At 35.5% G+C, this 16826-nt stretch overlaps 1 protein-coding gene across 4 annotated transcripts in view; it reads right to left on the reverse strand.

Moving 5' to 3' along the window:
* The window catches only part of ERBB4 (erb-b2 receptor tyrosine kinase 4), a 1221654-nt gene that overhangs the window by 385390 nt on the left and 819438 nt on the right, over nt 1-16826 (reverse strand). For all 4 annotated transcript variants that reach the window (XM_070458601.1, XM_070458599.1, XM_070458602.1 and 1 more), the window contains exon 4: nt 10737-10871. In XM_070458601.1, coding sequence (XP_070314702.1) covers nt 10737-10871 — 135 coding nt within the window. The remainder of the gene's footprint in view (nt 1-10736; nt 10872-16826) is intronic.

Below are 16826 nucleotides of genomic sequence, written 5' to 3' on the forward strand. Positions count from 1 at the left end.
GTAGTGTACTTGGCTTACAATCAAATTTTCTAGAATTGTGAGAGCTGTTTGTTAAGTGCAGCCATCACTAAACATAAAATGATATAAATCCACAATTAAATTTTATCAAAACAAAGGCAATATATACTTAAAATTTATTATTTACTGATTTCATTTCAGTTCAGTTGTTCAGTCGTGTCTGACTCTTTGCAACCCAAGAACCACAGCACGCCAGGGCCCCCTGTCCATCACCAACTCCCGAAGTCCACCCAAACCCATGTCCATCGAGTCAGTGATGCCATCCAACTATCTCATTCTCTGGGGTCCGCTTCTCCTCTTGCCCTCAATCTTTTCCAGCATCAGGGTCTCTTCCAATGAGTCAGCTCTTCGCATCAGGTGGCCAAGTATTGGAGTTTCAGCTTCAACATCAGTCCTACCAATGAACACCCAGGACTGATCTCCTTTAGGATGGACTGGTTGGATCTCCTTGCAGTCCAAGGGACTCTCAAGAGTCTTCTCCAACACCACAGTTCAAAAGCATCAATTCTTCAGTGTTCAGCTTTCTTTATAGTCCAACTCTCACATCCATACATGACCACTGGAAAAACCAGAGCCTTGTCTAAATGGACCTTTCTTGGCAAAGTAATGCCTCTGCTTTTTAATATGCTGTCTAGGTTGGTCATAACTTTCCTTCCAAGGAGTAAGCATCTTTTAATTTAATAGCTACAATCACCATCTGCAGTGATTTTGGAGCCCCCAAAAATAAAGTCAGCCACTGTTTCCACTGTTTTCCCATCTATTTGCCATGAAGTGATTGGACCGGATGCCATGATCTTAGTTTGCTGAATGTTGAGCTTTAAGCCAACTTTTTCACTCTCCTCTTTCACTTTCATCAAGAGGCTCTTTAGTTCCTCTTCACTTCTGCCATAGGGGTGGTGTCATCTGCATATCTGAGGTTATTGTTATTTCTCCCAGCAATCTTGATTCCAGCTTGTGCTTCCTCCAGCCCAGCATTTCTCATGATGTACTCTGCATATAAGTTAAATAAGCAGGGTGACAATATACGGCCTTGACCTACTCCTTTTCCTATTTGGAACCAGTCTGTTGGTCCATGTCCAGTTCTAACTGTTGCTTCCTGACCTGCATACAGATTTCTCAAGAGGAAGGTCAGGTGGTCTGGTATTCCCATCTCTTTCAGAATTTTCCAGTTTATTGTGATCCACACGCTGACAGGTTTTGGCATAGTCTATAAAGCAGAAATAAATGTTTTTCTGAACTCTCTTGGATTTTTGATGATCCAGTGGATGTTGGCAATTTGATCTCTGGTTCCTCTGCCTTTTCTAAAACCAGCTTGAACATTTGTAAGTTGACGGTTCACGTACTGCTGAAACCTGGCTTGGAGAATTTTAAGCATTAGCTTACTAGTGTGTGAGATGAGTGCAATTGTGCGGTAGTTTGAGCATTATTTGGCATTCCCTTTCTTTGGGATTGAAATGAAAACTGACCTTTTCCAGTCCTGTGACCACTACTGAGTTTTCCAAATTTGCTGGCATATTGAGTGCAACACTTTGACAGTATCATCTTTGAGGATTTGAAATAGCTCAACTGGAATTCCATCACCTCCACTAGCTTTGTTCATAGTGATGCTTCCTAAGGCCCACTTGACTTCACATTCCAGGATGTCTGGCTCTAGGTAAGTGATCACACCATTGTGATTATCTGATTATTATCACATCATTACATCATTGTGATTATCTCCTGATTAGTTCATGGCTATTGAATCTGTATGCTGGAAATACTCCCTAAATGCAAGCTAAGTGGGCATTTCTTCCAAAATCTACATTGGTTGCTAAAAAAGGATAACATTAGGAATATTTATACCATGAATTGCAAACTCTGGAAATCAGTGTCATATTTTCCTCCTTATTTTGTGAAGAGACGTTGTTAACATTTACCAGAACGTTTCTGACATGGTATAATTTTAGATTGAACAAATGATGCTTTGGGAAATGTATCACTTAAACTTTTCTAAGGACATTACAATATATTATTTTCTAAGGAAGCCAGTTATATACATTAAATGCATACAGTGGGCATTTTCTTATGAAATTAATTAATATTTCTACAAATATAGAAACAAAATGAAATAACCCTTTTCCTGAAGAGAGGGGGCAACAAATCTAGGAGACAATAAAGGCATCTGCCCTAAAGGTCTGGAAATGGTCAGAGGGTCCCAGTAAGTCAGGGGCATCTTTACCTGTAACTCAAGAGTGGGAACACAAAGGCCAATTGTGGGTCTTTCTGCCCCTTAATAAGCACTATTATTATTAGAAAAATCATGTTCATCACTAATCTCATTTATTCTTTGAGGAAATTCGGGGTGCAGTGGGTACCCCCACTTAAGAGCAGTTGGGAGTGTTCAAGCACCGCCATGAGGTTTACTGGAGTCACCTGTAGCAGAGGGTGGGATTGGCAGTAAGAGAATACGGCAGAGTGGAAAGACTACGGAATTTATTCCAGATTTTTGGTGAGTTACATGCAAAAGGAAAGTGAAAACTAATGTATAATCAGAAAATATTGTGACCAAATGTGTGTATATGTAAGTTTATGTGTTTATACACACATTTGTTTCCTTTATACATATATATTATATTCTCGTCATTGTTTAATCGCTGTTATGACTCTTTTGAGAACCCATGGACTATAGCCCACAAGGCTACTCTGTCCATGGGATTTCCCAGGAAAGAATACTGGAGTGGGTTGCCCTTTACTTCTCCAGGGGATCTTCCCGACCCAGGGATTGAACCTGTGTCTCCTGCATTGCAGGCAGATTCTTTAGCACTGAGCCACTGGGTAAGCCTCATATATATTATATGTAAATGTGCATATGTACATATGTATATATATATGATTCACAATAAAATAAAATGTCACATGGAAATGCATGATAAATATGAGAACTAAACTGAGAAAGTTCTATTGTGGGAGAGTTTTTCTGTTTTGCCACCTGGGGTGTGGTACCCCTGAGGAATATTCTGTTATTTTCTAGAAAGCAAAGATCATATTTCATTGGTTTTATACACATATATTCTTTGATAAAAAGTTAACTGAAAGAAAAGTGTTGCACATGATGAAAATAAAAATCTGTCACAAAAATTTTACTCAAAAAGTGAAACAATGCACTCTTATCCCAGAAAACCCCGAGCTAGCAAGGATGCTATGCTTGTACCTTGTAATATTTTTACATAAAGGTTTATGCTAGAGTGAATTTCAGTCAACCTGGAAAATCTCTTCTTATAAAAATCTTCTCAGATAAGGGTCAGGTTCAAGTCTTTATTCTCTCAATAACAACATTAAAGGATGGCATAACTTCCACTTGCTCTTATTTTTTTTAAAAAATACATTCCAAGATTATGCTGTTTGCTAATATTTTGTTTAGAAAAATTGCACCTGAATTTAATTTAGTTCTTTTGTTTTGTCAGATGAGATTCATGAAGAATTTATTTTATACACCTTTTCAGAGAATTGTCTTTTCAGTTCATGCAGGTTAATTTATGCTTTCTAATGTTTTTTTTCATATTTTTCTAATTAAAACTTTTATATTTAAACTCAAAAAAGCACACATAAGTTGATTCTATATATGCATTTATGTAAAAGTGGGTATATGTGTATATAATACACAAAAAGTGAAGCTGCACTGAAATTTATCCTGTGGATAAATTTTGTCTTTTCATTTATTATGAATTTCTAAACTTTGAAAAGTTCATGTATTTTATGTAACTATTTTAATATTGAAGGAGTAACGACAGTTGATATACTAAGAAAATCAGATTTGACTATATTTTGATATTTGATTATTTTCTAGTTCATCAAAGTTATCTATGTAGGACACAATATGCAATAGTTAGGAGCAGGCAATTATTAAGATATGCAATAGTCATTAAAAGATAAATACAGTTTTAAGCTTTACTAATGGTTTTAATGTAGGCAGAACATCTGGTTTAAACAAATGATTAGTTCTCAGATTATGTTTGTGAATTTCATGTCTTTTATGAATTTGCCAATTCCCTCACACTCCCACTTCTGCCATTAGCTAGTATTTGGTTTTAGAAGGCAACTGAGAATAAGAGGTGCATCTGGTGCAAGCTAAAAAGAAAAAAAGACTAAGATTTGCAGCATGTCAGCACTGTTCCTTTCAGCATTTCTGTGAGATAAAGCTATGAAATATTATTTTCTGTTGGGTAAAACATATGAAACAGAAACACAATAAAATGCCAAATAATTAATATACAATGAAAATATCACTGTTCTATATTACAAAAAATAATTCTTCCCAATGGCCAAGTCATATGAAAAAACAAATCAAAATCAGAAGATACTTTACCTCGCTGCTGGCTCAGACAGTAAAGAACCCGCCTGAAATGTGGGAGACCTGGGTTTGATCCCTGGGCCAGGAAAATCCCTTCTAGAAGGGGATCGCTACCCGCTCCAGCATTCCTGGCTGGAGAATTCCGTGGGCAGAGGATCCTGGCAGGCTAGAGTTCATGGGGCTGCAAAGAGTCAGACACGACTGAGCAACTTTCTTTCAGTTTTTTCTTTATTCCTTTAACATAAGAAATCACTCAAAATTTGACACATATTAATTCATTTCTTCCTCATAATAAACCCTTCCTCACAATAACCCGTAATAACCCTAGAAAGTTGATAATATAAGCTCCTAGCCAAGAACCTATGTGTGATATTTCAAGCATGGCCATGAATAGCTACAAAGGCTTTATCTGGCTAACCTCACAGAGGACAGCAGGCTTCCTCATATCAAAGATGGTGCACACCAACGTGTTGAAGTCTCTACAGGGAGTGCAGTCAAGAAGAACTCACGGCTCCCTGACCAGCCAAAAGCATGTTGATATTCCATCTGGAAGCCTCTATATCAAATGCCTTCCTTGGGTACCTTTGCTGAAATGTCTTTAGAGGTGTGGGGGTACTTTAAGACAATTTTTCTCCATTCTGTTTTCTGATAAAAAATGACACAATGGACTTCACACTGTCTCCAGTATAGCCTCTTGCTTATACTACTGCCATGAGTGATTAAAAGCATGAGTGTTATCTTCTTATTGGTTCTTTATTTTAACTGACCACCATGAAGTCTTATAGCTCAGCTCAGTTCTTGACACTCTCCTTTTATACTTGTGGAAATTGAGATGCTAAAAGCATAAGTGACATGCCCAAGGTCACATAACTATAATTATTAAGAGGCAAGTTAGATTTCAAACTAACTACTTAGATTTCAAACAAACCTGTTTGGCTACTAAATCCATTCTCTTAACTATACATCTTCTTAGAACATACTGTCATCTATTTTTTCATATTTAGGTTCTGATTTATTGGCATTTGCTTAATTTTTAATGAGTGACTAATTTCCAGCATTTTGACATTATTGAGTATCATTATAGAGTTCCAAATAAGTGAAACATCATTCACTATATGGTTTTTTTGGTGTGAAGGGCAATTTATCTAATAGGCCCTATTGATGTAGCTATTCAATAATGTTAGAATGCTATCAGTCTTGCTAGGGATCTGTATGAGAAAGAAGACTCTCATTTCTTCTTTACTCTGCTAAAGTTTAGATTGAGATTTCTCAAGTATTTTGAAAAATACCATTTGGTTATAATTGTTCTGAAATAACATATTTTTAAATAAGTAGTATTAAACTTCAAACACTTCAAACTTAAACTTCAGACACTTCAAAACTTGTCCTTAATGTTTCAGTTATAGCCAAAACATTATGTCAATAAACAGCCTGGTTGCTCTTGAAAACATTGCACTTTTCTGCTTTAAGAATTAGTATTGTACTCATACCCAAAAGCATAATTAAGAAATATCTTGCAAAATATAATTTAGTAATCAAATATTATTAAATTCTTTGTCAAAATTATGTGATTTGTACATATTTGCAATTATTACACAAATCAGTGTCTCTAAACACTAAAGGAAACACAGACATACATTTTATCTTATAATCATTATAAATATAATAACACATACAAACAGAACATAAATATAATAGAAATAGTGTAACTTATATAAATATAAATTAAATTAAGCATATAGATGCATATTGGCATACTTATCTGAAAAATACCTGAAACATATAAGCTACCTGTCTGTTGATTATGATTTATTTTTCAGATCTATTCTCTTTAATATAAATGATGGATGGAAGAAAATATAATTTGAATCCATCTGATTTTCCTGTTTATGACCTGATCTATTTCACTAATTTATTTATTTATTCAGTACATATCTGTTATCCCTCTATCATATGCTAGAACAGAGGAAACAATGATGAATTGGGCCTTCTCTACAAGGCCTTTTTATTTTAGAGTGAGGCAGCATGCCAGGGTTCAGCACTGGTCATTATAGGATTACACAGAAAACGTTAGCTAATCTAGACAGTAGAAGAGAATACAGAGAACAATTGACGAGTGTCTGAATGTATGAACAAAATTTTATCTGGCAAACAGAAAAGGAAGAGCAATACAGACAAAAGAATTGGGAAAACTCATTCCATAAAGGGGGGAAATAAGTAGGAATCTGCTGAAAAGTCCAAGTCTTTGGATTTGTTCAGATTTGACCTTACAGAACACTTGCAGTGATGGTTTTTAGACAAGGCCATGGTTAGATTTCCATTAAACTGAGCACTTGCAGGCATTTTGTCCGGTGGAGTAGTAAAGACTAAAGGAAAGATGAGTACCTATATACAGGGCTCTTAACCAAGGATTCTTGGACCCCTGTAAAAGGTCTGTGGATAGAAGTTAGGAGGTTCTTGAACTTGATGGGGGAAATGTTACATTAGTTTGGGGTCTTACATTTAGATCTTTAATTTATGTTGATATATAGCATAAGAAAAAAATTTAATTTCAATTTTGTGCATGTGGCTATCTGGTTTTGTCAACACCATTTGCTAAAGTGACTTTCCTTTTTAAAATACTATTTATGCCAATCACTACTTCAAACCGCACTGATTATTAATTCCACTGTTAGAATACTTTATGTAATATAATAAAAAAAGCATGTTACTATATTATGGACTTAATGTATGCTGACTGGTGAGTTTCAACATAATTTTTTTTTCATTGTAATCCTTTATATATTTATTAATTTTATGCATATTGATCTATAATATAAAACATTTATTTTGTGCCTATTCATTTAAGTATTATGAGAAAGTGACTATAGATTTCATCAGACTGCTACAAGGTCATGGACTCAAAAAAATATTAAGAATTCAGAGATTGTTCCAATAACTCAGGCAACAGATGAAATCCTAAACTACAGCAATGGTAACTTAAACGTATGTTTAATAAAGAAATAGGCAAATTCATTATCATTTAGTGATTAAATAAATGCCAAGAACCAAAGATAAGATGAAATCAATGATGCCTAGTAAATTCTTAACGGGTGATTTGATTGTTTGGTGGTGTGTAGTTCTAGAACTCAATGTGGAAGCTGAATTTAACACCACAAGAACTGCCAATAATCAACCACTGGGAGAAGATAAATGAAGCAACTGACTCAAGATAAAGCCACAGTAAGTTCAGTTCAGTTCAGTCTCTCAGCGTGTCTGACTCTTTGTGACCCCATGGACTGCAGCACACCAGGCCTCCCTGTCCATCACCAACTCCCGGAGTTTACTCAATCTCAAGTCCATCTCGTCAGTGATGCCATCCAACTATCTCATCCTCTGTTGACCCTTCTCCTCCCACCTTGAATCTTTCCCAGTATCAGGGTCTTTTCAAATAAGTCAATTCTTCACATCAGGTGGCCAAAGAATTGGAGCTTCGGCTTCAGCATCAGTCATTCCAGTGAATATGCAGGACTGATTTTCTCCAGGATTGACTAGCTGAACTTCCTTGCAGTCCATGGGACTCTCAAGAGTCTTATCAAACATCACAGTTGAAAAGCATCAATTCTTTGGCACTCAACTTTCTTTATAGTCCAACTCTTACATCCATACATGACTACTGGAAAAACCATAGCTTTGAGTAGACAGACCTTTGTTGGCTAAATAATGTCTCTGCTTTTTAATATGTTGTCTAGGTTAGTCATAGCTTTTCTTCCAAGGAGTAAGCGTCTTTTAATTTCATGGCTGCAATCGCCATCTGCAGTGATTTTGGAGCCCCAAAAAATAAGGTCTGTCACTGCTTCCATTGTTTTCCCATCTATTTGCCATGAAGTGATGGGGCCAGATGCCATGATCTTAAGTTTTCTGAATGTTGAGTTTTAAGGCAAATTTTTCACTCTCCTCTTTCACTTTCATCAAGAGGCTCTTTAGTTTTTCATTTTCTATCATAAGAATGGTGTCATCTGCTTATCTGAGGTTTTTGATATTTCCCACAGCAATCTCGATTCCAGCTTGTGCTTCATCCAGCCCAGCGTTTCACATGGTATACTCTTCATATAAGTTAAATAAACAGCCGTGACGTACTCCTTTCCCCATTTGGAACCAGTCTGCTGTTCCATGTCCAGTTCTAACTGTTGCTTCTTGACCTGCATGTAGCTTTCTTGGGAGGCAGGTCAGGTGGTCTAGTATTCCAATCTCTTTAAGAATTTTCCACAGATTGTTGTGATACACAGCATCAAAGGCTTTGGCATAGTCAATAAAGCAGAAATAGATGTTTTTTTCTGGAACTCTCTTCCTTTTTGATGATCCAACAGATGTTGGCAATTTGATGTCTGGTTCCTCTGCCTTTTCTAAATACAGCTTGAACATCTGGAATTTCAAGGTTCACGTACTGTTGAAGCCTGGCTTGGAGAATTTTGAACACTACTTTGCTAGCATGTGGGATGAGAGCAATTGTGTGGTAGTTTGATCATTCTTTGGCAGTGTTTTTCTTTGGAGGAATGAAAACTGACCTTTTCCAGTCCTGTGGTCACTGCTGAGTTTTCCAAAGTTGCTGGCATATTGAGTGCAGCACTTTCACAGCATCATCTTTTAGAATTTGAAATAGTTCAACTGGAATTCCATCACTTCCACTACCTTTGTTCATAGTGATGCTTCCTTAGGCCCACTTGACTTAGACCAGCTATTGATTACTATCAGCTATGATGTCATGCACTATGTATAATGTGTCAGCAAATAGAACATTATGTAAAAAATAATGTCATTAAGCAATTGGCAGTTAATCTATAAAGAATCATTAATGTGAATCTACTCTGTATTTACAGTTTTTGTACCAGCAATCATTTGCACTCAAAAGCAAACACAGCTCATGTTGCTTGGTTATAGGCACCAATATTCAAATCTGTCTTGAAAAGAATAACAAAAAGAGATGCTGTCTATGAAAGTGATGCAAATCCCTCAGACCTCGCTGCTCTACATCCTGTAAGGCTGGTGATGACAATACCTCTTCCTTCTGTCTTGGGCTTCATCCTTGCTTGATCTTACTCATTCATTAGAGGCCAGTACCAATAAGCTGAAATTCAGTAGGCCTTTCCTCTTACCCAAACATTATGATTTTTCCCTTTCATATAAATCATACTATAATAAGGGCAGACTGAAACCTGAAGCCTTTTCTGAAGCACATCATTTGCTTTGTTAGTATGAACAGATTCAATTTTTCATTCACATGTAATTTTACAAGGTATGCAACTTGAATACTGTTGAACAAAGATAATATCTTATATAAATTTCTGCTCAAAGGTGACAAGCAGATTATGTTACTTTATTTTTTTCTAAAAAATTTTAGCCATTTATTAGAAACACAGCTGTCAGTTTAGATCAAATATATTCATATTTCCCTGTTATATTATTAGGACCATCAAGAAATTTAATTGTCCCTTGCAGTTTGATTTCCTACAAAAGTGTTATAACACAATTAGCACTATTGCAAATAATTACTGAACTGTGTGAAGATACTTATGATTTCATATGAGATACACATAATAATAGATAAGAAATATAAAACTCAAGTTAACACTTGATAAAGATTCTGCTCTCATACAAATGTCAGTAATAATAAATGTAGGGACAATATAGTCTGCTTTATGAAAGTGAAACGGAATCCAGGCAGAATAATTTCCAAAGGTTTTAATGATAGCTCAAATATTACTTGTTTATCATTTAATCATATTAAATACTCTGAATCTAATAAATTATCTGTGATAGAAACACTAAACACTTTTAAGAATGGGAAATCGGTTGGTTTATTAGGCTAATGACTAAAATCAGAATATAATGAAATTCTTCTGCACGAAATCTATATTTCTCCACTCGTTTTATAGTGTTTAGAATTGTCATAAGGTATTACCATGCAGGTTTTGTGGGTAAATGAAGGCTTAGAAATTCTAAAATGTTCACTGGTTTCTATTTTTTAACTAAAAATTACACTAAGTAGGAAAGTACATTTTTGCCCTACTACCATTTTCTCAGTGGTATAACAGTCACAAAGATTTGAAGCAGCAATTATACACCAGCCTTAAGTTTATAGACAAAAGGCCACAGGCTTAGACCTTAGAAATATGGTAACATGATTTAGAATGAGCAGAAGGGATCCAGTTAAGAAAATGAGAATTTGTAAAGGAGGAGTATGATTCTAAAAAGAGCTTAGTAGACAGTAAAAAGCTTGTTCTATTATATAGAACGGGATGCAGCCAAAATTCAAATATTGGTTAGGACATAATAAACATAAGCCATTTTTGTGAAAACAAGAGGTAGAAGAACCTTTTGAGACATTAAAAAGGATAATGCTACTCACATCCTGAGCTACCATTTGTCGACACCAGGGTCAGGTTGGAAGGCCATGGATTCCGAACAATATCTTGCCAATGAATAGTGTCTGTATAACAAAGAAATTTGTTCTGGTCTACATAGACGCCGCCATTTAGGATTTCTGTGTTAAAACAAACAAACATAGATGTGTTGTCAACCATTTTGATGATGAAAGGTAGTCAATCAAAATAATTTACTCTTAAGCTATCTTCAGGGTTAAATTACTTTGTTAATAGTCAAGATTTCTTATAAAATACCTTTTTCCTGAGTCATATAGATTGCAGAAAATTGAAAATATTGAACAATACAAAGCAAAATAGTCACTCATAATTCAAATACTCAGAAACACTCTTCACAGTTTGGAACAGATGCTATCAGTCTCTTTTCTATTTTATTTCCTCTGAAATTGGAATAATATTGCATATATATTTCATAACCTGATAATTTTGTTAATACTAAATGGTGAATACTCAAAGGTAATTAAATATTATTCTGTGTTATTTCTAAGGAGAATATGATATGCCAGGGTATAACTTAAACAGTATTTATTTAACCAATCACCCCTTGTTGGTAATTTAACTTGTTTATCTTTGATTAGCTCTTTAAATTTTTTTTCCTATAAATAACATTCACAGATTGTGAATATTTTAAAGGCTTTCTGCAAATTGCCAACCCTTAAAAATACTGTTTCAGTCAATGTGACATTGACTGGAGTCAGTTAGGTAAGCAATTAGCACAAAATGGAAGGTAAATTTATTGCTTCAATCACAAAAGTGTTCTTTATTCATCTCAAATGCAGTCAATAGAACTGCCAATTATTCTTTAAGAACAACACAAAGCAAGATATCATAGATATTCTCTGGTTCATTGCAACAGGACATGACTATGTGATACAATGTACCAAAACCAATTTTCACTTGATTCTTATTTTACGACACTGGCCTTAATCAGCTAACTTGTCCCCTCTGAACAGTGGCTGATTATATACATAGATTCTTGTACAGATAGCTTTACATTATCCAGAAAAAAAAGGTAGATATTCCTTCTGAAAATACTATTCTTATCATTTTGAGAAATTGATTAGAAATACATATAGCATCTTCCTACTCAATATATACTACATTTTTTCTTCCTGTCAATATAAAAACAAGAGAAATCATATAACAGTCCATAAAGCAGTCAGATACAAAAAACAAAATTCAATTAACAGTGATTTATATAGATAAGGGATGATTTTTTTTTCACATGATAAGAAACTTATCAGAGGCAGTTGTGGATATTAGTTTAGCTACTCTGCAGTACCCACAACCTACTATGTATGTTGGCTTTATTCATTCCAGGCAAAAGATGACTGCTTCATCTAAAGATGTTTGAATTCAAGGCAAGATAAAAACAAAAGAATGAGCAGGTGGCTTTTGATTTGAAAAGGGATGTTTCCCCAAGGATTAATCTGCATTTTATTGGCCAGAACAATATCCTAGGCTAAGCGAGAAATTCTTAAGGTGGACATATTGCTATGCGAACAAAACCCAAAATGTGCAGGGGTGTTAGCAAGGAAGGTGAGGGATGCGATGTCAGGATACCAACCAACTCTGTCTCCTGCGCTGACCTTAAGAAAGTCATCTCTGCTGTGCAGTGCATGCTGTCTCTCAGTTGTGTTGGACCCTCTGTGACCCTGTGATCAGGGTCCCCTGTCCATGGGGTTTTCAAGCCAGAATACTAGAGTGGGTTGCTGTTTCCTTCTCCAGGGGATCTTCCTGACCTAGGGATCGAACACTTATCTCTTGTGTCTCCTGCATTTATCCGCTGAGCCATCAGGGAAGTCTTCCCCTGTGCAGTATTTCAAGCTAAACCTTTAAAGCAAGTGGAGACTGAGTGAAAGTGAAAGTCATTTAGTCGTGTCTGACTCTTTGCGACACCATGGACTATACAGTCCATACAGTCCATGAAATTCTCCAAGGCAGTATACTGGAGTGGGTAGCCTTTCCCTTCTCCAGGGGATTTTCCCAACCCAGGGATCGAACCCAGGTCTCTCACATTGCAGGTGGATTTTATAGCAGCTGAGCCATAGGGAAGCGCAAGAATACTGGAGAGGGTAGCCTATTCTTTCTCCAGGGGACCTTCCCGACCCAGGAATTGAACCGGGGTCTCCTGCATTACAGGTGGATTCTTTACCAACTAAACTATGAGGGAAGCCAAGAGTCCCCTTAAACCAATAAGGGGCATAAAAGAATGAAAGGAACATGTAACACCATAAAAAAGGTACTTGTGGAAGTAAGATTGGAGGTCATATATAAAGTGCTTTACTACATTGCATATATAAAATCTTCCATATTAATTTTGACATTGCAGGATTGTCTACATTTAAAATCAATCCCATTTCCATTATTAATTCTATTACTGACAATTGGATCCATTTTCTCAAGTGGGAGGGGGAAAAAAAAAGAAACAAAGAAATTACATCATCTTTCTACTTCTACAACCAGTTCATTATTTTTCATGACCTAACCATACAATCTTCATCAAAGCAAGAAGGGAGATGTAAGAGGTAAGAAAGATTGTGAAAATGGATTTCTGCATTAATGTTTGGCATTAAGTTTCTATCTAAGAAATGTGAGGATCTCATACTAATAGCTTTCTCATGAGACATTAGGTGATGCTCTTCTGCTCTAGGAATAATTCTTCATTAGGTGACAAAGAAAGGAGATTTTGACTGCTATCCAGGAAACAAAGGTTATTTTTCAGTCTAGATTTGGAAAAGTTCTACTTTAAAAAAATGTGAATAGAAAATGTAATAGCTCAAACATTGTAGAAAGGGTATATTTTTCAGGAGTCACATTTTAATTCAAATAGTTCATACTGAAGGAATACAGCATCCATCTACAACTTCCTATCTGTAAATATTCAAAAGAATCAGATTATATTATGCTGAATAATAATCGCATCAAATCCCTTTCTTCAACAAAATTAATCTGCTACCAATGTCAACATTTATTTCTTAGAAATACTCTCTTCAAGAGCTTGGCTTATACATGGAAAAGGATTTAAAAAAGAGGCAATAATAATTCAAGTATAATCTTACATGTTCAAATTTTAAATTAAGACTATAATCATGATCAATCTGGATGATATTTTTATCATTTTGAATTCAAAACTCAGCATCTGCTAGCAATTACTAGTCAGGAGGATTTATAACATTTTAGTACTTAACAATAGATAGCTTATTCATGCATGTGTATATTTTCCCTGAAAATAGTCTTTTTTCCCCCTCTTTATGTTTGGCTTAGACCATAATCTGCCTTTGAATGCTATAATTTCACAATCAGAAAGTGTGTATTGTATTGAAATTTATAGAAGAGTTTTGTGTCCACTTCATCTTATATTTTCTTTTGATTAACCTGATTACCTAAATATGCATCAGGAAATAATGTCAAATTGAATTTACTCATTTATATCATTTACATTTATTTCATAACTTTATACAGTGTTAGTGTTAGACTATTAATTAATATGTTATGTGTGGATATATTCAGTTAGATTTATTGCTGGACTAAGAAAATTCTAGGGAAAGGTATTAACCTGCAAGAAAGTTGCTAAAAGACACAGATTATTTACCAGACAAAAGGGATAGCTAAAGTTTCTACCTTCATTGACCATGAAAGAACATGAAAAGAAGTCTCTCAGTCATGCCTAACTCTTTGCGACCCCATAACTGTAGCCTACCAGGCTCCTCCATCCATGGGATTTTCCAGGCAAGAGTACTGGAGTGGGCTGACATTTCCTTCTCCAGGAGATCTTCCCCACCCAGAGACTGAACCCGGGTCTCCTGCATTGTAGGCAGACACTTTACCATCTGAGCCACTAGGAAAGGCCATAAAGTCATTGACCATAAAAGATTTTCTAAAATTATCTGTTTAGATTAGAAAAAAAGGGACAAAGATTAGAAAAAGAGAAAATCTTGTTAAGATATTTATCTAAGATGATACCAGAAAAATGTCCGGCTATACCTTTGCTAACAGTTTGTGTCAAATTTGTTATACCAAGAGTTTCTATTCCACTAGCAGCATGAAATTGTGATTAATAATTATATTTTAAAATCATGACACAGGACAATTTCAAAGGAATCTAGGCAAATGAGGCACAAATTTAATTGAAATTCAAAGATGCCTGGAAGTATAGAAGGACTAAAAAAATTGTTGAATAATTAAATGAGTTCAAGGTACACTAATCTCATTCCATTTAACTTCACTTTCCCTGCAGGAAATACATCAGAGTAAATAAAGACAGACACAAATAGATTCTTGGTCACTGAAACAATTGGTAGGAAAAAAAATCTGCTATTTGTCTTATCATATTATTTAAAAATATTTCCAGCAAGTTTACAGAACAAAACTGTCTTGTATAATAATGCCATTGATGCTTTTGAACTTTAGTGTTGGAGAAGACTCTTGAGAGTCCCTTGGACTGCAAGGAGACCCAATCAGTCCATCCTAAAAGAGATCAGTCCTGGGTGTTCATTGGAAGGACTGATGCTGAGCTGAAACTCCAATACTTTGGCCACCTATGCAAAGAGTTGACTCATTGGAAAAGACCCTGATGCTGGGAGGGATTGGGGGCAGGAGGAGAAGGGGACAACAGAGGATGAGATGGCTGGATGGCATCACCAACTCAATGGACATGTGTTTGAGTAAATTCCGGGAGTTGGTGATGGACAGGGAGGCCTGGTGTGCTGCAGTCCATGGGATCACAGAGAGTCAGACATGACTGAGTGCCTGAACTGAACTGAGGTCATTTTTACTGGTTCCCACATTTCATTAAGCCAGGAGTCATTTCAGTTTTGTTCAAAACTGTAGGCACAAGCCAGATGCACTATAAAAGTTTGCTTCATTAAAAAAAATATAATATTTTGAGTATAAAAATATATATTATATATATAATTTTGAGGTTAGAGTTTTTATAATTTGAATTAGAAAGAGCTTTCTTTATATAAGCTGTTAATTGATAATGTGCAAAATTACTACAGGTAGAATGTTTAATATTTATAAGGTATACTAGGAAATTTTCCTTTTTTTTTTCCATTTATTTTTATTAGTTGGAGGTTAATTACTTTACAATATTGTAGTGGTTTTTGCCATACATTGACATGAATCAGCCATGGATTTACACGTGTTCCCCATCCTGAACTGTCATCCATAAGCCCATTTTGTTCACCAAATTCCATTATTATTTATCAGGTGAATAAAGATGACTTTGATCAATCAGAGAAAGGCAAAATTCCCCCAACCTGTGCAAAATATCTAATTCATGCTACACAAGAGTCTAAACGCATGTTTTATACTGAACCATAAATCTACCTCTGGAGAAGGAAATGGCAGTTCACTCCAGTACTCTTGCCTGGAGAATCCCAGGGACAGAGGAGCCTGGTGGGCTGCCGTCTATGGGGTCGCACAGAGTCGGACTTGACTGAAGCGACTTAGCAGCAGCATAAATCTACCTCACATTGCTACTTCAATCATTTTTTAGAATAGTGTAAAGTGACAATATGACATTCTAGAGAATGCATAAAATACCTTTGTCTTAGCATTCCACTCCACAAAGATTGTACATTTGGCCATTTATTTCCCTCACTTCTCGTTTGCATGAGTCTAATGAAGAAGCGAATTGTTTGTGTTATTTAAATAAGTTCTTTTTTACTTTTCATTTCTTTTCAAATGCTAGTTATTATACTGAATTTGGGGGGGTGAATGACCATTAAGAGAATCACTGACATTTTGCAAATATATTCTCTCAAGAGAAAACGTGATAAAATACTGAATCCTGGCATTTGTTCCCCTGCCCTGTATGAAACACCCTAATTGTGATGTAGCATCCCTGCTGAAAATACAGATTAATATGACCTTCTTCTTCAGTTTAAGAAGTTGACAAAATTGCTTTGACCCCACCAGCCACAATTCATAAACAAGGTTGAATGTCTTTCTCTTTTTACAAAGTAAAGATTATAACTTTAAGTGCAGTTAGCCGTATTCCACTTTAGTCTATATGATCGGTATCAATAGTAAACATTTCCTTTTACTCA

The sequence above is a fragment of the Odocoileus virginianus genome, chromosome 30 (genome assembly GCF_023699985.2).
Source record: "Odocoileus virginianus isolate 20LAN1187 ecotype Illinois chromosome 30, Ovbor_1.2, whole genome shotgun sequence".
Lineage (NCBI taxonomy): Eukaryota > Metazoa > Chordata > Mammalia > Artiodactyla > Cervidae > Odocoileus > Odocoileus virginianus.